This window comes from Hyaena hyaena, unplaced genomic scaffold, assembly GCF_003009895.1.
Source record: "Hyaena hyaena isolate Hyena2069 unplaced genomic scaffold, ASM300989v1 scaffold_93, whole genome shotgun sequence".
In the NCBI taxonomy this organism is placed as follows: domain Eukaryota; kingdom Metazoa; phylum Chordata; class Mammalia; order Carnivora; family Hyaenidae; genus Hyaena; species Hyaena hyaena.
This window is the reverse complement of record NW_024080724.1, coordinates 3,787,251-3,811,425: the sequence shown is the minus strand read 5'-3', so window position 1 is coordinate 3,811,425 and position 24,175 is coordinate 3,787,251. Positions and strand designations below refer to the sequence as shown.

The 24,175-nt window shown below is 45.3% G+C and overlaps 1 protein-coding gene and 1 long non-coding RNA gene across 2 annotated transcripts in view; one reads left to right on the top strand and one right to left on the bottom strand.

The window, feature by feature from the left end:
• RECK (reversion inducing cysteine rich protein with kazal motifs) overlaps positions 1-9,226 on the top strand; it is an 84,414-nt gene extending 75,188 nt beyond the window's left edge. Inside the window, exons 17-21 of the mRNA XM_039234856.1 lie at positions 2,621-2,813; positions 3,952-4,162; positions 5,790-5,863; positions 6,682-6,837; positions 7,670-9,226. Of these exons, the coding sequence (XP_039090787.1) occupies positions 2,621-2,813; positions 3,952-4,162; positions 5,790-5,863; positions 6,682-6,837; positions 7,670-7,888 (853 nt within the window). The 3' untranslated portion in view covers positions 7,889-9,226. The remainder of the gene's footprint in view (positions 1-2,620; positions 2,814-3,951; positions 4,163-5,789; positions 5,864-6,681; positions 6,838-7,669) is intronic.
• Positions 76-2,381, bottom strand: LOC120233537. The gene is made up of 3 exons (XR_005528843.1): positions 2,292-2,381; positions 883-1,039; positions 76-179 (listed from the first exon to the last, which is right to left on the bottom strand). It is a non-coding gene; the product is annotated as an uncharacterized LOC120233537 (long non-coding RNA).
• Positions 9,227-24,175: the final 14,949 nt, after the last annotated feature.

Below are 24,175 nucleotides of genomic sequence, written 5' to 3'. Positions count from 1 at the left end.
CTACTATATACAAGCCCAATAATATTAGTACTTGAACATAGTAGATATTCAAATACCATGCATTTGAGTGTTCAGCAGGTGGCTTTCCACACAGTGATTCAGAAACTTAAGATCCATCCATCTAGTGACGCCTGAAGCTCCAGCTCCAGACTCCTAGTCCTCCTCCATGTCTTCTCCATCTGGCCAGAAATTAAGAGAAGGGAGATGGTGATGGTTGCTATTGAGAAGCTTTTACAGGCCAGGTGTAAAAGGGACATTCGTCTCTACTTCCAGCCACATTCCACTGTTTAGAACTCAATCACCTGGCCACCATTACTGCCAGGGAGACTGGGAAATATAACCTAGACATGTGCCCAAGAAGAAAATAAAATGAATTTGATGAGCATCCAGTCAAGCTACCATGATGCTTAACCTTTCTCATCTTATGAGAAATGTAAGTTAAAGGTATAAGTATGCACCATTTTCCATCTACCAGATTGGCAAAGATAAAAAGTTTGAGAACGTGATGTAAGGAAACAGGAACTCCCATACAAGAAGGGGATTGAAGGGAGGCTTGGTACATCCTCTGTGGAGGGCAATTTGGCCAAGCCTGTCAAAAATTTAAACGCACAGACTCTTGGGGCGCCTGGGTGGCTTAGTCGGTTGGGTGTCCGACTTTCGCTTGGGTCGTGATCTCGCGGTTCGTGGGTTCGAGCCCCGCGTCGGGCTCTGTGCTGACTGCCAGCTCGGAGCCTGGAGCCTGTTTCAGTCTGTGACTCCCTCTCTCTCTGACCCTCCCCTGCTCGCGCTGTCTCTCTCTCTCTCTCTCCTAGAAATAAATAAAACTTAAAAAAAAAAAATGCACAGACTCTTGAACCAGTATATATAAATGCTTATACTTACCTAAAGGATCTCTGGAATTAGTAAGCAAGAAATTGATGATAGCAGTTGTCTCTGGGGAAGGGTTCAGGTGGCTTGGCTCTAAGAGTAGGAGGCAGGCTTATTTTTTTCACTGTGTACACTTTTGCATCTTTTCAGTTTTACCAGGGACTCGTATTATCTGTTCAAAAAATAATTATTAAAAAATACAAAGTTGTATTCATTCGTCAAATATCTACTGATGTACCCGGCATCTTTCTAAACACTAGAGCACGACACTAAGCAAGACAGAGTGCCTGCCCTGATCATGTTTAATTTAGCCCCTGGATTTTCAGCTTTCCAGATGATCTTCTTATTTTTTAGTACTCAAATCTTTCCTTCCAAAATTACCAAATGTCTCCTGATAGTCTTGGTTCTCATTCCTTCCATGTTAATAGGTAATGAAGTTCTAAATGTTCTTTTCCTTTATTTCTTTTCAAATGTCTTAAATTTCCAAAAGCCATACAACCCTGTGCATTCTGATTTTAAATCCCGTCAGAAAAAGTGACCACAGGTGAGTAGTAGCGATGATGGTGGTAGACGTTTCAGAGCAGGAGGCTTCTCCTTAAAAAGAATGGAGGATGGGGCGCCTGGGTGGCTTAGTCGGTTAAGCGTCCGACTTTCGCTTAGGTCATGATCTCGCGGTTCGTGGGTTTGAGCCCCGCGTCGGGCTCTGTGCTGACTGCCAGCTCAGAGCCTGGAGCCTGTTTCAGAGTCTGTGTCTCCCTCTCTCTCTGACCCTCCCCTGCTCACGCTGTCTCTCTCTCTCTCTCTCCTAGAAATAAATAAAACATTAAAAAAAAAATTAAAAAAAAAAAGATTAGAGGTAATTTCCTTGGAAGTAAAATGATGCCAGCTGCTATACTTTTCTCCTTCTGTTTTACAGACTAACATTTGTATATCCTGTTATTTCAAATGCCCAGTGCAAGCTGAACATTTCAATAGGTCTTCTGATAGAAAGTTATAAATGTCCTATATAGAAATGAATAGCAGAAAAGTCTAAAGAGCCATCATCCCCAACCCTTCTGAAGAAGTTCGGGAATTGAGACTGAAGCAAGGTCCTGAGGTTATTAGGAAAAGCCAGCTTCGTGGGGCGACATTCTGTCTCTGATCCACAACCAGCCAGCAGCAGGTCCTCAGCCTGTAAGCACAGAAGCCTGATTGTTTTCAACACACACTGTGAAGCCTTCTCTTAAGACAGATTCATATGTATTAGCCAAGCTGAAAATTAGCCCCCAGAAAATGCTTCATTTATTATTGACTAAAAGGGCATCTCACGTCGGACGCTAACCCATGATGACCTCCTATCACGCCACTTCTACCCCTGCGACCTTGGCTCCCGCCCTCAGGGTCACCTCTCCTGTCCCCCAGTCCTGTAGTCTACAGCACCATACCTTTGCTCGTGTGGCTCCCTTAGCCTGGCACGCCTGTGCGACACTCCGCATCCTCCACGTTGCGACCAGGACGCACCCTCTTCCCCGTGCTTTCCTTTGGCTCCTGAATCAGAATGACTCATTCCCATGAGCATTTTATGTGTCATCTACTAGCTTATTTCATATGCATGCTTGACCCTCCCACTCTCCATATGCTTTGGGGGACAGGGGCTCTTTCTGATTCTTCTCTTGCTTTTTTCCCCCGGCCTCTTGTGCCTTGTCACTGCCGTACTGGCCTCACCATCGCCCCTCCCAGCACTGGCCCACGGTGCCGCACTTGTGTTTTTCAGATGCATACCCAGACCACAAGTCTGTCTGACAACGTTTGATAAATTTGGATGTAGCCAACACGAGTGTTTGCCGAGACAGCTCACCTGTGACCAGGTTCGCGATCCTGTATGTGACACACACCACATGGAGCACAGCAGTCTCTGCACGTTGTACCAGAGGGGGCAAAGCCTCTTATATAAAGGCCCGTGCCAGGTACGGTGGTTTGGCTGACAAACCCAAGCACACTGAGCGTACAGTCGGTGTCGGTATATGATCTTTCACAGATTGAAGCCGCAGTAAGATCGCCTGGGGGTCTCCTGCGAGTCCTGTCAAATCTAGAGAACTAAAATGAGCCATTCCAAGCTGGGTTTTTTCTGCTGACTCTGGTGGGCTCTCTTGCTAGTGTATGTACCTTCGTGCGTCTAGTGCACAGGCGAGGACAGAGCGGCCTCCTGGCACTGCCGTTAGGAGTGGAATGTAATGTTAGCACCATTGTCGTTTCCCACGGTCTGTGGGCCCTCATTAGGGAATAGCCGGGAAGTGTGTGAGTTAAAACCACCAAGAAAAGAGTCCTTTCCCACTCTTTCCATTGAAGTCCCACTCGCACTACTGAAGAGTGAGTGAAAGTTTCTTGAAGAGCTTAATGTCTTTTTGCATCAGTCTGTTTTTTAGCCTTGTAGGGTTCTTGTGAAAAAAACACCCCCAAGGACAACTCCACACATAGCACCGCACAGCACCCCCCACCCACAGCCAGCGAAAACCCGACGACAGGCTTGCTTCTCATTTCCTGGTCATGGCCGGCAGGAAAATGCCTTCAGCTTATCCCCCTAGGCTCGTTTTCCTTCAGAGCTTGTTTTCCAAGTGCACTGATGCCTTCTATTCTGAATTCCCAGTCTTCTCTTCCTTCTTGTTCCCTCTTCCTGGCTACAAGTTTTGTCTTACTTATTCCTAACCTACCTTTTGGGTCCCAGGTCTCCGCCCCACTGATCGCTCTACTCTTCCCTCTACTTATCCCGTACCAGCAGGAAATGATAAGGCTTCTGAATTTGCATAAAGATTGATCTTGTTTTCTTCAGACAGGCACTTCTGGATTCATAGAAGCCTGGGGTGGAGGGGGGCAGCATCTCATATGAGGAAGTCCCAGGGAGGCTGAGAAAAGTAATCATTTAGGTTCATCTTGGGACAGCCCTATTGACCCCTCCCCCAACCCAAAGTTTAGCCGATCTTAGAGCTTAATTAAGAGGGTCCGGGAATTTATACCTGTTTCGCTTCCCCTTCCTATTCTGGGCTCTTGGTTAGAAAAAGTGTACCATACAGGTTTCTAGGCTAAATGTGCTTTGTTTATCGTCAGCCCTTCTGCAGAGCCACAGAGCCCATCTGCGGGCACAATGGCGAGACCTACGGTAGTGTGTGCGCTGCCTACTCAGACCGTGTGGCGGTTGATTACTATGGGCCCTGCCAGGCCGTTGGGGTCCTCTCAGAGTACAGTTCTGTTGCGGAGTGCGCTGCTGTGAAGTGTCCTTCACTCTCTGCAACTGAGTGCAAACCCGTCATCCCACCCGGTAAGCTGGCAGTGCTTGGGGTGGGGCAGGGGTGGGATTGGGAAGGCTTACTTAGCACCTCCAGAGAATGAGTCACTCAGAAGAGAGTTGACTCGTTTACTTAAATTTTTCAAAAAGTCTTTGCTCTACCTGATGCTAATCTGATGCATTACTCTGAGTCCACCTTAAAAAGCTATAGATTACCTTAGATATCATCTTATCCATTGGATCTAAAACAATATGGTAGGGGTGCCTGGCTGGGTGTCGGAAGAGCATGCGACTCTTGACCTCAAGGTCATGAGTTCGAGTCCCATGTTGGGTGTAGAGATTACTTAAATAAAAAATAAATAAACTTGGGGCATCTGGGTGGCTCAGTTGGTTAAGCCTCCAACTTTGGCTCAGGTCATCATCTAGCAGTTTGTGATTTCAAGCCCCATGTTGGGGTCTGTGCTGACAGCTCAGAGCCTGGAGCCTGCTTCAGATTCTGTGTCTCCCTCTCTCTCTGTCCCCCCACCCCCATGCTCTGTCTTTCTTTCTCTCTCAAAATTAGATAAGCATTAAAAATTTTTTTAATAAAATAAATAAACTTAAAAATAAATAAATAAATAAATAAAGCAATAATGGCAAACTTTGTCAGGCAAAATCCTACCAAACACCAATATATAAATAGATAAGGCAATATTTAATTACTAAAGTTATGATTCTTTATTCAAATGCATTAAATTTACTCATTATAAAGTTAATAAAGAATTAGTAGTTAATGAGTAAAGAATCAATAATGAATGAATGATTCATAAATAATGAATGATTGAGGTAGTTGTGATGAACACAAACATTTGAAATTGAGAGAAATATAAGATAGTGGTCTTGGATTGGCCTTAGCATCTTAATTTAATTGTTTTAGTCGCATATAATCCAGAAAGTCTGTTTCCTACAGACTGTTAGAAGTGGGAACCATTTTCCTAAACTACTTACCTGGCAGTGCCATACTTTTCAGTTAAACAGAGGTATCAGAGAAGGCTTTATCCCGCGTCTGCACAGAACAGGTTAATCTGAAGGCTAACAAGTTCATTCCTCCATCCTTGGATTCATCAGATGTTTCTTGAGCTCCGCTGTGTGCCAGAGACTCATCTAGGCACTGGGACACAGCAGTGAGCAAACCAAGGCCTCTTTCCTCCCGGACACCATGGTCTGATGTTTTGTTATCACTTTTAACAGTTTAAAATAATTTTTAAAATTAGATTTGAATCAAAAACTCATGCAATCCCTAAAACACCTGCTCCCTTGTTTTGTGGACAGGAAATGAAAGGCCCAGGAAAGCACTTTCCCAGGATCACACAGAGAGTTTTGAGGCAGGGGAGGGGCCAGGCCCTGCATCCCTTGAAGGGTCAGCTGTCTCTGCTGTCCTGCACCATAACTGCCTCACCCTGAGAAGTGGTAAAGGGTGAAAGCAGGGGTGGAGGAAGGATTTGGGCACGCGTGTGGACAGTAAGGCCCGGGGTGGTCAGGGAACGTATCTGCAAGCACAGCGAGCAGGAAGGAAGCTACAGCTCTCCTAGCACAAAATGATGGCTGGGTAATTTCACCAGCTACTTTGAATTTTCATTTTCTAATTCTGCACACACATAAAATGGTTTCTGTTATACAGGCGCTTGTTGCCCCTTATGTGCTGGGATGTTAAGAGTTCTGTTTGACAAGGAAAAACTGGATACTATCGCTAAGGTAAGTTGCTTTCTCTGCCAGGTGTTGTTGAAAGCTTATCGATGAGACTCTCAGTAATGCCACAGAGGAGACTGTTGTCCCATTTATAGAGGAGGAAAGCAATCCTCGGAAAGCAACGTGCCCAGGGCCGTGCCACACATAACCAGTAGAACGAGGCTGCCTGGCACCCGAGGCTGTGCTCCTCTCCTCTGCACCCTGGCTGTTTGGTGACCTTGCTCTACACGTCACGGTCAGCCTGAGCCTTCCTTAGAAAAGGTCCCAGCTTTCACGGAAGGCAAAGTTAGGGCTGGAGGCAGGACCAAGCAGCCAGAGACTGGTAGATGCCCGGGTGGTTTGAAGGCTGCCTGCCCCCTCAGTCCCCGTTCCTCCTGGGGGAGCTTCTGGAGTGTGCCACCCTCCTGTGGGGGGGTTGCCCTTTTCCCTTTTCTACACCATCACTGCTGCCCCACTTTGTGGACCCAGGGCTCCAGAAATGTAGCAGCCACCACCTGCCACCACCTGGAAAACCATCCCCATTTGGATTCAAACCCTTGTGTTTTTACAGGAAGTCTCTAATCGTTTTCCTGTGGCCCCCAACTGAGAACAGTCACTTAAAAGGAGTTGGGGGGGGGGGGCTTCTGGTGAGTGTTTATCTTAGCTACAAAGCTCAGCAGTCAGACAGAAGGAGGTTGGAATGGACCCTGGAGGTGTAGCATTCAGCCGGCAGGGCGCCTACTGAGTTGACGCCCCACACTTAGGGATTCCAATAGGCAAGGTAGCAAGGCAGTAATAAGGAATTCCCCTTTTATTCGGGTAATAGGAATGTTTTCTCTTTCCAGGTAACAAACAAAAAGCCAATAACAATTCTGGAAATACTTGAGAAAATCCGCATGCACGTGTCTGTCCCACAGTGTGACGTATTTGGATACTTCAGCATTGAATCAGAAATTGTGATCCTGATCATTCCTGTCGATCATTATCCAAAAGCTTTGCAGGTGGGGCAAGGCGCGCGAACCCTCCCTGTCGCCTTCGCCTTTGGGGGACTTTGTGGGGTAGGGGATGGAGGCCTTTGGAAAGTTAGGCAGGGCGGGAGGGAGAGGAGCAAGGCCGCCTCTGAAGGACAGAGCCGGACCCGTGAGCGCTCTCCCGGTGGCAGAGGCCGGGCACACATTTGATGGCTGACCGTGAAGGAGTAGGAGAGCGGACAGGTCAAGATGCCGCTTCCCGGAGTGTGCAGGCCCGGGGAGGGAAGGGGCTGACACGGGTCACACAGTAACACAGCCAGAGTAGACACCTGTCTCCTCAGGGCTGTGCTCCTACTGGGGAGGAGGAGTGCGCCCGGACTGGTCTTATGGACCCCATTTTTCTTCCTCAGACTCTAGAGTGAGCCTCACCCATTGGGCCCAGGTGTTAGAATCAGAATGGGGGTGGGGGGGTCTCAAGTGAAGGGGTGACTCAAGCAGTTTGTAAACTGCCCAGGAAGTTCAGTAAAGCCCGCTTGCTTTTCTCCAGGATGGGTACAGAAACACTGAATGTCCTTTCCCTATGATAGTGTCTAACCACGTAAAGACAGTGTCTAAATGTGGATAAGTGGTGAACAGGATTATGGGAAAAGTAAGGGCAGTGGCATTGTGGATCATTTCCGCTAATTTCCATTGACGCTGTTACTATTTGTGTAATAAAGTGAGACTAAATTAAAATGTGACTTTGGCTAAGAAAAGGAGAGCATATTCTCTATGTTGAGATATATTTGGATTTTTGTCTGACCTGATCTTTTCCTAGGTTCTGTGATTTTAGATTTTTAAAAATCTGGTTATCCTCTCCTAGATTGAGGCCTGCAATAAAGAAGCCGAGAAGATCGAATCCCTCATCAACTCCGACAGCCCCACTCTGGCGTCGCACGTCCCTCTCTCTGCCCTCATCATTTCCCAGGTACAGGTCTCGAGCAGTTTGCCGTCAGCTGGCATCGAGGCCAGAGCCCCCTGTCTCCCTGTCCTCCTCCTCAGCCTGGGCCCTGCCTTGCACATGTTCTGGACACATAACTGACTGCCCGTGAAAGGTGCGAGATGTTTCTCCATCGAATGTTTCTCTACTGTGAGGGACATGCAGGACTCCTGGTTTCTAGTAGAATAGTGGCCAAGTAAAAGCACTTGTCACCTCTGTTCACCACACAGTATTTTTTTTAATCTGCCAATATTAGGGTTTTGGTTTTGTCCTTACAAATGTTAAAATATGTTCTTCCAAATACTAATGAAGAGAGGATTTCTTCTTTTGGTGGATTTCTGCCTTACAGTTTGCTCATTAGATGGGTCCCCCACTCTCAAACGAAGTTGACATCATTGATAAGTGACATGATCGCTTTTTAGAAAGGTAACTCACTTTACTATAAGGTTCAAGTCCAGAAACTTCATTTCAGAGTTCCTTTAAGTATTGAGGTGCCCCTGGGGTATGTGTGCTTGTTTACAGATAACTACCTGGTCTGTCTAGAAGCTAGGGGTCATGGTGAAGAGCCTATCAGAGTATGAAATAAAGATAAAGCATCTTTGGAATTATCATATACATCATCAGGCAAATTTAGCTTACTGAAATTTTCATCAGGAACCCATCTATTGTGTTAAGCAGAGCAAGCTATGGAAATGGCATTCACGTGACACATTGTAAGCAATAGATAGGCTCAGTGGTTACTAACGTGCGTGTGACTTTTGTGAAAGGGAGAAGTTATTTCACATCAAAGCATACTGCATTATGCATTTTTATATTAACCAGATGTATATTCTTCGGTATTCATCCGAGTTAAACTTAGAGTTTTTAAACATCATCCTTTAAACCAATTGCTGCTACTTTATATACTTTGCCAAAAAGTGAAATAATTAGTAGTTCATGTAAATAATACCTGATATTTTTATTTTATTATGAAGAAGGTAAATAGCCATATTTGTAAAATGACAATCATGTGTGTTAACCCAGTACTTTCCGTTCATGAAGACACATTGCTTTTTGTGATATGCACAGTGTGAATAAGTGTTCTGTCTTTCTTTTTTGATATAGAATTATAAAGAATTGTGGTTTATATATTTAAAAATGTCGATCTAAGTATTACGATGTTTGCATGTTGTCTGAGAAATTGAATACTTTGAATGTGTTTCACAGTTTGAAATAAGCTATTCAATGGAATACTTCTTGTTTGTATGCACCTAAACTTAGATTTTACATGAAGTATTTTTTTTCAGTATTATATGTACCCTTTGAAATATAGGGCTATGCTCATTATACCAAAATATCATTTAAAAGTGGGCACTTAAAGCTTTCAGAATCTCTCAGTGCTGATGTAGCGTGTTTGTTGCAATTGCTTTTTCTATATAAATGTCTTCAATGCAATATACTGGAAAGCTTTTTTATTTTAATAAAAATAATTTTATATGATTACGTGTACTTCCAAGCAGTGTGGACCTTTAAAGTGAAATCACCGATCACTCTTAGGTGAGCAATGCCCTTTGCTCTGAAAGAATTTATGGGAGTTTTCTTTCTCGAAGCCAAGGGCTCTGGGAGAGCGAGGCGGCTGCAACAGAGCTGCTCAGGTCAGACCCAGGCAGGACCAGAGGGGCATACTGTGGCAGGACGGCAAGTACAAAAACCCCAGCTTTAGGAGCTCCTGGGTGGTGCAGTCAGCTAAGCGTTTGACTCTTGATTTTGGCTCAGGTCATGATCTCAAGGTTGGTGATATTGAGCCCCGAGTCGGGCTCTGTGCTGACAGCATGGAACCTGCTTGGGATCCTCTCTCTCCCTCCCTCCCTCCCTCTCTCTCTCTCACTCTCTCAAAATAAACAAATAAACATTTAAAAAACAAAATCAAAGAACCGCAGCTTTAGGCCTTCCAAGAGCCAGGAACAGAGTAGGCCATCCTCCTCCCACTGCCTCGGGCCCGCTGTTGCAGCTCAAGGGCTTGTCATGAGGCAGAGAGAACTCTGGGCTGTGGAGACAGAGGACCTCTTCTCGACTAGAGCCAGAGAGCTTCTATCAGTCACTGAGGCTAAGGCCCCCAAACCTCCATGGCTGACAACAGAAGCTCACTCCTTACTTCCATCGCGTGTTCACCACGGGTCAGCCGCACTTTACTCTACCCCGTCTTCGCTCCAGGACCCTTCTAGCATTCTCACAAGGGGGAGGAACGAGGCTGGAGTTCTGTGGGAGCCTCTCAGAACTTGCCGTTGGGCTGCTGGTCCTAGCATGGTTGACAGCGCAGGTGCTGTTGAGGCCCAGGCAGACGACGGACGCCCAGTCTCTGGACAGGCTGCTGAGGTCACTGCTTCTGCCACCATGGAGTCACACCCGCCCGCGGTGGTCTCTTGTGCAGGAAATAGGAGGCCCATTGGTGGTTTTTTTTTTTTAAATTTTTTAAATGTTTTTATTTATTTCTAGGAGAGAGAGAGAGACAGTGTGAGTAGGGGAGGGTCAGAGAGAGAGGGAGTCACAGACTGAAACAGGCTCCAGGCTCTGAGCTGGCTGTCAGCACAGAGCCCGACGCGGGGCTCAAACCCACGAACCATGAGATCATGACCTAAGCGAAAGTCGGACGCTTAACCGACTAAGCCACCCAGGTGCCCCAAGAGGCCCATTGGTGTTTTACCTGGAGGCATGACTGGCTGACTTGATCTTCAGCCCAGATCAAGTCATAATTCTGGAAATTATGGAGTGGATAATCCACCTGGAGTGGATGAGCCAGGCCCTGCTGACAGTGGACATAGTTAACTCCAGAGATTTAGTTGAAATCGCCATCTTCAGTCAGCTGTGTATACAAAATCAGGTGAGAGCATGCCCCCAGCCTGGTGTGGTGGCACCAGAACGTTGTGCCCGAGCTATGCGCCTGCACAGGGGGAAGACCGCGTGAGGACAAAGCCAGATGGCAGCTGTCTGCAAGGCAAGGAAAGAAGCCTCGGAAGGAACCAACCTGCTGACACTTTGATCTTGGACTTCCAGCCTTCAGATCTTTGAGAAACTAAATATCTATTGTTTAAGCCAAAAAACAAAACAACAGAAAAAAAGGAAAGAGGGGGAAGAGACAGAGAGAACCACAACTATCCATTAGGTTTCTGCTTAGAAGTGACACTGTCATTTCTGCTTACACCTTACTGGCCCAAGCAAGTCACATGGCCACCCCTAACTTCAAAAGGTAGGGATGGTATAATCTTCTAGGGTGTGTATGTGTGTGTGTGTGTGTGTGTGTGTTGGGGGGAGGCAGCAGGGAAGGAGCTGGGGCAGGGACCGTGAGTATTTGGAACAACAGTACAGTCCACCGCACAGGACATTTCTTATCAGGGTAGCCAGGACTCACTAAAATTTTTTATTAGAAGATCAGTAGACGTTTCATGGTCAAGGAAGGAACTAGGGAAATGAGAGAGGTGCTTGGGTTTGGGGAAGGGGAGTATTAATGGAGAGGAAGGTTGGCCCTGCTCTGAGGACACAATCATGAGACCTCCGAGGACAGGGGCAAAACGAGCCCAGGTCAGGTCAGTCTTGGGAGAGAACGCTCCTCCCTCGGAAGCTGCTGTGGCGAACACACCCCGACGGCCACGTGAACTGATCATCTGAGGCTTTGTAACACCAGTGCAGGATGGAGCCCCCACCGTTTTCCAGCGTCTGCCCGAGGCCAAGAGTGTCAGGCTGGTAGAGGCCTTGAATCGAGATTCTGTAGGAGAGAGCTGGGGCTGTAGGGGGAGAGATACGGGGTTCACGTGCCCCAGTAATATCAGCAGGGAGGACCTGGAAGTTCAGGAGGAAGCAGTTCTGCAGGAGAACACAGGTGCGGTAACCACCTGAAAAGTAGCTTCTAGAGAAGGATTCAGAGGCTTCTGTGGCCATAGGTCATGAAACCAGATACAGGAAAAGCAAATGAAATCGCTCCCTGTCCAGTCTATGGAACGTGATTGAGCAGGAATGGACCCCATGAGAGTCATAGGCCCAGCGTGGGTCACATGCCCACCGCTGTGGCAGAGGAGGGAAGATAGTGGAGCTTCAACCCCACCTAAACCTGATGGAATGGATTTCTCTCAGGAAATGACTCTTTTCCTAGAAGAAGCCTCTGCTAGAGGTATCCTTGGGGAGAGTGCACCTCTCTAGCAGGTCGTTAGCCCCCAAACCAGTTCAATCTGTGAGCACACGGCAGTGCCTCGCCCTCCGGCCGGGCACACTCCCAGAGGTATTGTACCATCAGCCACCGGAGCCCGGTGACGGCCAAGGGAGTGCTTTGAAGGCTGGCCTGTCAGAAGAGGGAATTATCCAAAGTGACAATAAAACAATAAAACAATTGTTATACCAAGGGCAAAAGTGGGAACAAAGAGGAGACCCTGTGATGAGTGCAGAAAATTTATATCAGTGCAAAAAGAAGCAGGCCAAGGAGGGGCTTCCTGGATGCCTTGCTTCCCAGTGGCTCCAGGACAGAGGACCCAGGCATAAGGCCGGTCACTGGATGACACTAAGTGGTTGATCTCTCCAAAGTCACCGATGTTCTAAGAGCATGGGCAGCAGGTGCACGTCACCCATGGCACCACATCCTCGTTTTATGTCCATGTTGAAGAGATCATAGCCCCTTCATGGTCTTCTGGTGCTTGTCTCGGCTCCAAGCTGAGCTTCACGCACAGAGTTCTGAGCAAGAAGAAAGACAAGAGTCACAAGCGCCTTCTTAGGGCGCCTGGGTGGCTCAATCAGTGAAGCGTCTGACTCTTGCTTTCAGCTCTGGTCATGATCTCATGGTTCATGAGTTTGAGCCCCGCATCAGGCTCTGCACTGACAGTTCAGAGCCTGCTTGGGATTCTCATTCTCTCTCTCTCTCTTTCCCTCTCTGCCCCTCCCGCATATCTCTCTCTCAAATAAACTTAAAAAAAAAAAAAAAGAGTCACAAGTGCCTTTTTGCTGCCACTGCCTCTTATGAGTAAGAAAAATATTTCTCAGAAATGCCTCCGCAGTTGTCCCTTGTCTCTCCTTGGCCAGCATCAGGTGGCATTCCTGCCCTAGACAGTCAGCCAAGGGGAGCAGCATGATTATAGCTGGCTGGTCCGGGACTGTACACTCTGCTGCCCGAGCCCAGTCAAAGAGCAGGAAGGCAAGTAAGAAGGCAAAGGCCACCAACAGCATTTGCCTCCAGATAAAACCAGTTTTTTGGCAGTCTCAACCTGTTAAGAGTGTAAATAGGAAAATGGCTTTCTTTTTCCCGTAACTGGCCCCGGCTGGGCTAGATGGATTCCTGTTTGCAGCTCGGTAGTAGAACCCCATCATCAACATTATCTGACTCCCTGTCTTCAGTACTCACCTCCAGTGATTTAAACAGCCTCATTTCATTACTCAGGCCTCTTTCTTGGCCACTTTAAAAGTCGGTTACGTGTTCGACTCGGCTCAGGTCATGCTTGCAGTTCGTGAGTTTGAGCCTCGCGTCGGGTTCTGTGCTGACAGCTCAGAGCCGGGAGCCTGCTTCAGATTCTGTGTCTCCCTCTCTCTCTGCCCCTCCCCCACTTGCACTCTGTCTCTCTCAAAAATAAATTAACATTAAAAAAAAAAAAAAGCAGGAGAGTCTGGGTTGGTCCCCATGACAGAACGGTGGAGCTGACATGTTAGGAAGGGGCGGTGTAAGGCAGATCAGTCCTGCCGGCCTCGAATGCCTGGCCTGAATGGCAGCCAGAGCCTCCGCCCTTGCCCTCCTGCCTGTGCTGATGGACCCGGAATGACTCCGGTGCGCCCCAAGCTTCAGTGTCACAAGAGACCTTTGAGACCGTCCACTGATCTCGCCATGAACCTGTGCTGCTTCTCCTGTCCTGGGAACATCCTCGACTCTGCTGAGGAAACCTTAGCTGAGCCGGGCCAGGTGCCGGGCTTCCCCTGGGCCTGGCCCCCATTCTCAGGGGTCGGCCTCCGCCTGTCTCAGTTCCACCACGGGAGGCAAGTTAAGTCTGCCAGCAATGCTGATGGCCTTGACACGAAATCTATAGAAGACATTTTATTTTCCTTCATTCGAATTAATGGTTTTTCCTTCAGCCCTGGACTGGGGGGAGTCATACCCACACACCCCACAGAGGGCACTCTATTTCCCAAAGGGACCGGAGGCCCTGCTCAGGATACTCCCCTCCCCCTCTCTCTGAGCTGTGGAAGAGGCTCAAGCTGTGAGCTCTGTCAGCTCAGGGGAAGGGACAGCAGAGGCATCACTCCTAGGGAAATTCATTTCCCCAATCCAGCAATCTTGGAGCTCGGGGGTAGATTTCCACTCTGGACATAGAGGGAAACAGACCCAGAGAGGAGAAGTACTAGCCTGCGGTCACACAGCAAGTCAGGGCAAAGCCAAGGTCTGAGGCCAGGCCTGGGCTTTCCCTGGCACCGGCAGCAGGGCATGATTTGTGCTGCTCAGAGATGGAGCCAGCCATGTGGGAGGGCTGCACGAGGTGGACAGGGGGTGGGCAGAGTGAGCTAAGTTCAATGTCAGGTCAGACTGACAAGGGAAGCACTCCAGCTGGTGTCTGATAGACGAGTCCAAGGAGCAACAGGAATCATTAGAGTAACTGATAACTGCTCTCCAGCACTTTCTTTTTTAATGTTTATTTATTTATTTTGAGGGGAGGGGCAGAGAGAGAGGGAGAGAGAGAGTCCCAACCAGGCTCCCGCTGTCTGGCTGTCTGTGGAGAGCCCCTCGCTGGGATCGGTCTCACCAACCAAGAGATCATGACCTGAGCCGAAATCAAGAGTCGGACACTCAGCAGACTGAGCCACCCAGACACCCCTGTCCAACACTTTTAATGACAGTTTCTGTAGCGCTTTTCACCTTGTTCTCTCACTGACCCACAGCAAAATGGTGCACAGGGCCACTACTTGCAAAGTCTAAGGTCTAGTTAGGTTCTCAGGAAGTTAGGCTGGTGGGGGTCAAGGGTAAGGCAGAAAGCCTTCAGGTGGAGAAGCGCGCCAACAGCCCTGCCCCCAGCTGCACACACCTTCATTTTCCCAAAATGTAGTTCACACTATTGTTTTCTCATTATAAAAAATAATGCGCATTCCCCCCAAATACCTGGAAATATAAACAAAGGACAAAGTTACCCACAATGCACCTTCCTCTCCCTGCCTTTACCAGCGATTGCAGAATCCTTCTAGAGCTTTCTCTGTACAAAGATCTCTCTGTGTCTAATTAGGGCAGGATCCTCTTCTGGCTACCTCACAGGGTTGGGAGGGGATGTTCAAGAACATGGTTTCATGTCTGGGGCGTTTCTACTATCTCTGCTGGTTGGCACCTTCCTGCCGAATGGAAGCCCCATCTTGGCCAGAACCCCACCAGGTAATCAGGTGACACGCCACCCTCTTCCTGAGTCCCACCTCGCCTGTCTTCCCCCTACCAATCTGGCACTGAGCTCCGCCGGACACGTGAGTAGCGGCTTTCCGGAGCCAGCAGGTAAGATGCCATGTTGATCCCGGCCCAGCGAGGAAAACAGGTGCCCCCATTAGGACAACTTGAGGAAGGCTTGATAAGGGGACTATTTACAAAGGTGTGAGCAGCGTGTAAGAAACCAGAGGGAGAGTGCAGGTGTGAGCCATAACAAGGGGGCTACTAAGGCCCCGAAGCCCAACACAGCAGGGTGGTTACCAGAACACAAGGAGGGCGCAGCGTGGACCACCATTTCATGCGTCCGTCTGTCCGTCTGCTCCCACTGCTGAACCCAGTCAGACACCTGACAAGAAAGCCTGGCGCCCTAACTGTAAGTTCAGCCTCCCCCACCAAGAGCAGGGCCAAGTCAATTTAGAGAAGGAAGTGAAGCAAAAAAAAAAAAAAAAAAGGTACCAGCCACGTAAGAGGATGAGGAAATGTGACAGCATCTGCCACTCACCCCACGACATCGCCCAGGATGGGGAAGGCTTCTCCGCTTGACCCTCTGGAAATGCCTTCCTTCCTTTCTGACCCCCCTCACCTCCCTGTTCCTCTTAGTCCTTTATGCCATCACTTTCCAGCATCTCTCTCTGGTTCCAAGACTCCCCACCCTCCCTGATCTAGAAAGCATCCAGACCCTCTGCACCTTCTTCAGCCACACAAACGCTGCTGCCTTCAGGCGTTGAGACTGTTTGCTGGCTCTGAAATGTAGGCTGAGCTCTGGCCTGAGCTCTGAGGTCTGGGACCAGCTCACCCTCCCCACCAGCAAGCAGCCACTAAGTGTAATCACCCGTCACGAGTGGAAGTGAGTATTCATTTTCTTGCTAAAACAGCCCAGGCTGTCCTTGTGAGGAAAGGATATAATCCTCAAAGTAAAATGCTTGTGGTCATTTGTCTGGTGAAATAAGTCTATACCGGGGGCTTTTAAGATACAGCACCATTGTCGTTGCTCTTCTCAACATGCCCGGGTGATAGAGTCTTACTGGCTATTGATGCTTATCTATATTGATTTTTTTCAAATCATTTTTGGGACCTGGCTATCACTTTTTAAATTTTAGATTAACTTCATGGATTTTCTTAGGTTTTTCCAGAGGGGAGCCTATAGTTTCTACTCTCTTCCTTTTACAATATTTATACCTCTTCTGTCTTTTTGTTGTCCTAGTATTGGCTAGAACTCCCAGAACAAAGTTGAATAACAGCGGTGATTGCTGGAAACCTTGTTATGTTCTTGATTTTAATGGGAATGTCACATCGTTTTACTGGTAAGCATGACATGTTCAAGTATGACATGTTCTGTTTTGTTTTGTTGTACCATTTATTTATTTGAGAGAGAGAGAAAGCGAGGGCATGAGTGGGGGAGGGACAGAGAGAGAGGGAGACACAGAATCTGAAACAGCCTCCAGGCTCTGAGCTGCCAGCACAGAGCCCAATGTGGGGCTCGAACTCACAAACTGTGAGATCATGACCTGAGCTGATGTAGATGCTTAACCAGCTGAGTTATCCAGGTACCCAGGTTTTTATCTCTTTTAAATAAATCTTAGTAATTTGTATTTTCCTAGAAAATTGCCCAGTTCAGAAAAAGTATTGGAGAGCTGACAATTATTTTTCGGAACACTTCTGAAAAGAGATTATAGCCCCTTTTTTTATTACTAATGTAGTACATTTGAGTTTTCTCTCCTTTTTTAGACACCTTTATTTGATTTTGCAGTTTTATCTATTTGATATGCTTTCCAGTTCTAGGATATGTTTTCAATTCTCTTTTTCTTTTTTCTAAGGCATAATTTTCTGTTTTTAACTATATTAATTTCTAAATTCAATTAATTTTTAAACACTTTATAATGGAAGATTTCAACCTTACAACTTGAAAGTGAAAATCCACATACTCACCACTAGGTTCTACAACAGACATTTTGCTATATTTACTTTATCATTATTTATCCATATCCACCCATCTTTTTTTTTTTTTTTTTTATTTCTAGGAGAGAGAGAGAGACAGCGTACACAGGGGAGGGTCAGAGAGAGAGGGAGACACAGACTCCGAAACAGGCTCCAGGCTCCGAGCCGGCAGTCAGCACAGAGCCTGACGCGGGGCTCGAACCCACGAACCGCGAGATCATGACCCAAGTGAAAGTCGGATGCTCAACCGACTAAGCCACCCAGGCGCCCCTATTTTTTTATATGCTCAAAGGAAGTTGCAATCACCAGTACATTTGCCCCAAAGTACTTCAGCATTCATTCATTAACTATAGTTCAATATTTGTTTATGGTACTTTCCTTTATTTTTTGTAATTTGTCTAGCAGCTTTCATCCACACCTAGTTTATTATTTTTCTTTTAAAATAACTAGTATAATAATATTTAAGACTTATTGACCATCAGTCATGTTTCAGGCCATTTTAGGGGCATTTTTCTTTTTTTTTCTTCTTCTTTTTAATGTTTATTTTTGAGAGAGAGAGAGAGAGAGAGAGAGAAAGTGAGTGAGCAGGAGAGGGGCAGAGAGAGAGACACATACAGAATCTGAAGCAGGCTCCAGGCTCTGAGCTGTCAGCACAGAGCATGACACCGGGCTCAAACTCACAAACTGTGAGATCATGACCTGAGCTGAAGTAGGATTCTTAACTGACAGAACCACACAGGTGCTCCTACAGGCATTTTTTCAAAGGTCAAGGGACAGACTTCTCTCTTCAGGCCTGAAATTAGATACTTGATTGATTAAGTTAGTAAATGTAAGGTTGAGAATTCTAAGATACATGTCTGAGTCACCTCGGGCTGCTATAACAAACCACCATAGACTGAGTGGCTTATAAACAACAGAAACTTATTTCTCACAGATCTGCACGCTGGAAGTCTGAGATCAGGACGCCAGCAGGTGGGGTTCTGCTAAGGGCCCTCTTCTGAGTTGCAGTCTGAGTTCTAGTTGTGTGCTCACGTGGCAGGAGGGAAGAGGGAACTCTCTTAGCTCTCTCATAAGGGCGCTAGTCCTGGGGCACCTGCGTGGCTCAGTTGGTTGAGTGTCCACCTCTTGATTTCAGTTCAGATCATGATGTCATGGTCACAGGAGTGAGCCCGAGTCGGGCTCTGTGCAAAGTGTGGAGCCTGCTGAAGATTCTCTCTCCTTCTCTCCGTTTCTTTCTCTCTCTCCCCATCTCCTCTTCTGCTCCCGAGTTCCCTCTCTCTAAAATCAAAGGCACCTGGGTGGCTCAGTCGGTTAAGCATCTGACTTCGGCTCAGGTCATGATCTCTTGGTTCGTGGGTTCAAGCCCCATGTCGGGCTCTGTGCTGACAGCTCAGAGCCTGGAGCCTGCTTCGGATTCTGTGTCTCCCTCTCTCTCTGCCCCTCCCCTGCTTGCTCTCTCTCTCTCTCAAAAATAAATAAACACTAAAAAAATTAAAAATAAATTAAATAAATAAATAAATAAATAAAGGCACTGGTCCCTTTCATGAGGATTCCACCCGCATGATGTAAACCACTGAAAGGCCCACCTCCCAAATACCATCACATTGGGGATTAGGTTTCAACACATGAATTTCAGAGGGACACAAGCGCTCGGTCTGTAACAATACAGATAACAATAAGAAGGGATTTTCATTCAAGTCCCTTTATTTTCAAATCAAAGGATTAAGTAAGTCACTGTACATTTTTCTCAGCTCTTTAATGGTGAAGTTTCTCCCCTTCCTGGTTTTCATAAGAGCTCCCTTTCTGAGGAAGGGAGGACAATCAGAGGCTCATCGACAGTTTAGCTCTATGGACCTTATCTGGCGACTACTTCCATCCCTTCTCCCTTCCGACCTTCCTGTTGCTTATCCAAGACTGACAGTGATGCCATCTGACTACAGCGTGTTGTTCTCATTTGGAGCAGGAGAGATAAACGTGGTCTGAGTGTTATCAGGAATAGTATGCTGCAAATCAGCAAAATGTAAAATCCAAGGAAACACTCCATGCTCAGTTGTACCTTACATCTATTTTTTTAAGTTTATTTTGAGAGAGAGAGAGAGAGAGAGAGAACCAATGTGGGAGGGGCAGAGAGGGAGGGGTACAGAGAATCAAAGGGAGCTCTGTGCCAACAACAGAGAGCCTGTTATTGGACTCAAACTCACCAGTGGTGAGAACATCACATGAACCAAAGTCAGACCGTTAACTGACTGAGCCACCCAAGCGCCCCTGTATCTTACATCTATTATCTCATGGAACCAAGACAGCTTGAGCCTTGCGTAGCACACTCTTCTTCTGAAAATTTCCACTGGAAGAATAGTCATGTGACAAGTAGCCATGAATGACCAAAAAGTGTCTTGGGCCACTTTCTCAACTTTATCCAAGAATTCCTTTCACACAGGCAGAGTATTAAGTACTTTAAAGAAATTATCTCATGCAATTCTCACAACTTCTCTCCGAAGCAAATACAGTTGATCTTGACCAACACAGGTTTGAACTGACTGGATTCACTTGTGTATGGGGGTTTTTTTTCCCAGTGAATAGGGTGCAGTGCTGTAAATGTATTTTCTCTATGATTTTCTTAATAACATTTTCTTTTCTCTAGCTTACTTTAAGGATACAGTATATAATATGCAACATACAAACTGTGTTAATTCAACTGTTTTAAGTTATTGGCTAGACTTCTGGTCAACAGTAGGCTATTAATAGTTATGTTTTTGGAGAGTCCAAAGTTATACACAGATTTTTGACTGCATAGAGGTGGTCAGTGCACCAAACCACCGTGTTGTTCAAGGATAAAACCTAAAGGGCTTAAAGCATAGGGCGAATCTCAAGCTATAGTTTGGGGAAGAATTTATAACAATGTAAGAGCTTCGACTGAGAAGGACTGAGTCACAGGATGCAACACATTCTGGGGAAACAGAATTTAGGACAGAATTCCTTTTTCTGAAAAGGGAGATCTGATCCACATTTGCTGGGTTTGGGCCGTTCAGCGTGTGGAGAAATCTCTATTGTATAAAGGATCTTGTACCTAACTAACTATTGAAGCTGCAAGAGAGGAGACATTCATTTGTTTGTTCTCTTTCCAAAAACATGTGGCCCCCGCTCTGCCCAGGAATATGAGTCTGGAGAAGTTGACCCAGAGATGTGGACAGAGCCAGGAAAGAGTGGGGATTTCTTGAGCATAATCCCAAAAGACTAAAGTAAGAAGTGACTGAGTTTCCCTCAACACTCAAGTTTAAGTTTTCTACCATCAGTAGAATTGGGGCTGGATCCAGACAGAGAAACAGAGTTCCCTTTTTACACGTCTAAATTGTGACTAGGAAATGTCTCTCACACACACACACACACACACACACACACACACACACACACACACACACACATCAGTGACATTTAAAGAGTGCTAAGTGTCATCTCATTTAATCGGGGAAAAAAATCCTCCAAGATAGGTAGTGCTATCTTTATATCAACACCTGGAGCAGAATTCCAGTGAGTAGGCAGCAGTGCCAGACTCGGATGAGGCACATGGCTTCACACCATGCCTCACGCTCTGAAACATTACAGTTTGTATTCTAATTGTCATTCATCTCTGAACATCTGCTTTGATTTTGTCTGTCAGTGCTTTACGAGGGATTTTTAAAAATGTATAAATGGTTCAGAATTTGTCAGTTAACCTTTTGTTACCAGGTTTTAGTTTTATTATGTTGTGCCCAGAAAACTTGACTAAGTGGTTCTACTTTTAGGAATTTATCGTGGTTTGCTTTAAAGACTAATGATTGCGTATTGGTATTCCTTAGAAATTTGAAAATAAAGTTATCAGGTTTATATTGTCTTAATGCAAATTTAAAGGCAAGATATTGCCGGACTGGGTAAAAAGAAAGACCCGACTACATCTTGTCAACTACAGCTACTCATTTTTAATGTAATGAAACAGATTGGTTAGAAGTTGAAGGGTGGAGTGGTGGAAAACATTTGCACAGTGCTTATTCTGTGTCAACAACTGTTCTAGGGGGGCACCTGGGTGGCTCCATCGGTTGAGTGTCCGGCTTCAGCTCAAGTTATGATCTTGCAGTTCTTGAGTTCGAGTCTCACATTAGGCTCACTGCTGTCAGCCTGTCAGCGCAGAGCCCACTTTGGATCCTCTGTCCCCCCTCTCTGCCCCTCCCCTGCTTGCACCAGCCCCTAAATTAATAATTATTTTTAAAAAAAGAACTGTTCTAAGTACTTCTCATGTATTAGCTCATTTATCTTCACAACCACTGTATGAGGGAGGTACTATTACTATCCCCATTTTACAGAGGAGAAAACTGAGCCAAGTAACTTATCCAAGGTCACACATTGTTCACATGAAGTCTGTATTTTTATATTTACAGAGCATTCATTTACAAGGGGCTTAGTGTGAACCTTGTTGTAGTAAAGCAAAGTATACATTTTTGCATATTTGTACACATTTTTGTCATTTTTTCTATACCACTCAATACATATAACCTCAAAAGACATCAAAATCAAGTTTTATGCTACTAAAGCTACAGTTCTATAAAACATGAAGACAAATGGCATTCTGCTATGGGAAACAGCAGTCTTCCAAGCTGCTGAAACAAGGAAAATGGTTAAAGGGTAGAAATTAGATAAGCCTACTAATACTAATGTAAAGAAAGTGGGGGAAAAAATCCCTATAATGACTATATTAATATCAGACAAGTAGATTTCACAGGAAGAAATATTACCAGAGATAGAGTCCTTTCAGAATAATACACTAATTTATCAAAATGATATAAGAATTAGCAATGTTTATGCTTCAAATAAAAATGTTCAGAGTATAGGAAGTAGAACTGATTAGAAAATAGGAGAAATAAACAAATGCACGATTATCACAGGAGATATCAATATCCCTCTCTTGGTATATGATAAAATAAGTAGACAGAAAATCAGTAAGGATATAATAGACTTGAACACTTTCAGTCAGCTCCATCTAATTGGCATTTATGGAACATTCTACCCAGTAACAACAGGACACAGTCTTTTCAATGTACACAGAACATTTACCAAGATAATGTCACATCCTGGGCCATAAAATAATTCTCAGTAAACGTATGAAAGGATTGAAGTCATACAAAGTATATTCTCTGTCCACACAGAACTAAAGTGAGAATCAATAACAGAAAGATACCTGGAACTTTCCCAAATATTTGGAAAGCAAATAACATTTTAAAATAAACTGTAAGTCAAGAGAGAATAAATCACAAAGGAAATTAGAAATTATTTTGAACTGAATAAAAATGAAAACACAGCATATCAAATTTAGTGACACGCAGCTAAAACAGTCTTAGAGGGAAATTAATAGCACTAACTGCTCCTACTGAAAGGAAGAAAGGCTTGCAATCAATGACCTTAGCTTCCACCTTAAGAGGCTGGAAAATGAAAACCCAGTGTAGGCAGGAAAAAAAAGTAATAAACAGAAAAATCAATGAAATAGTAAATGGGAAAACAATAGAGAAAGTCAATGAAACAAAAACCTGGTTTTGTGAGATCAGAAGTACAAATGCTTCTCATTATTTGCAGGAGTTATGTTCTATAAAGTTGGGGGGGACACTGAATTAGAGAACACTGAGCTGCCGCCGCTCGGGAAGATACAGGGGTAGGCTCCCACGAGCCTCTGGCCACACACAACATTTTGTCGGCCGATCAGTAATAGCCTGGCTGTACACGTGTCTCTGTTTAAAGACACCTTATCTAATCCACATTGTTGATTCATGAACATGGGACTTATGGCCTACAGCCCTCTAACTCATGCCTGGACAAACTTGATCTAACACATCTTCTCCATAAGGCACACCGCAGCCTTCTTGCATTTAAACAACACTTCAGCACTGTCCTTGGGGACCATTTTAAACAGCAAAATCACCAACAAAACCCACAAAAATGCCCCGGATCTGGCACTAAATAGACTGTGAAAAGGGCATTTGTTTACAAAGTGTCAGAGCTGTCTCACAGCGGCCCCTCTCAACCTCAGCTGGGAACTTGTGTGTTGGGCAACTCAAACTTTTTTCAACGTCTGTGCGTGTTTTCCAACATCTGAAAGCATTGCAGGTATTGACTCGAGGGTTACAAAAAATCTTAGCAAGTAGGTGAATTCATAAATACAGAACCCACACAAAAGGAAGATCAACGGTACTGATAAGCCTTTAGAAGACACCGATTACCAATGTCAGCAATGATAAAGGGTCACCATTCGACATCATTCAGTTAAGGGATAAAAGTGTAGGCAACTTTAGGCATATAAATTCCACTGCTTAGGTGAATGAAATACACACGTTTCTTAAAAGGTATGAGTCACCAAACCTCACTCAAGAAGAAAAAGACAATTTGAGTGATTTTATATTTATTAACAAAGCTAAATTTGTTATTAAAAACCTCCCCTCCCCACCCACCCAAAGAAAAACACCTCCATGCCTAGATGGCTTCGCTGATGATGTGTAGCAAATGTTTAAGAAAGAAATATACTAATTCTATACAAACTCTTCCAGAAAATAGTAGAGAGAACCCTTTCCAACTTCTTTTAATAATGCCAGTGTTGATCCCCAAATCTGAAAAAAGACATTACAAGAAGAGAAAACTAAATACAGAGCAACACCCCATAAAACATACTGAGAGAGTTTAAAGAAGATATAAATGAACAGAAAGACCCACCGTGGTGATGGACCAGCAACTCGATATTAAGAGGTCAGTTTATCTATGTATTCATGGCAATCCCAATAAAATCCCAGCAAGTTTTTTGTTTGTTTTACAGTAGTTGATGAGCTGATTCTAAAATTCACATGGAAATGCAAAAAAAAAAAAAAAAAAAACCCTTAAAATGAACAAAACAACTTTGAAAAGAAAAAGAACAAGAGGCTTTGCACTACTTGATTTCAAGATTTATTATAAAGTGGCAGCAAGCTAGACAGTGTGGTGTTAATATAAAAATATATGTATAGATCACTGGAACAGAAGAGAGATCCTGT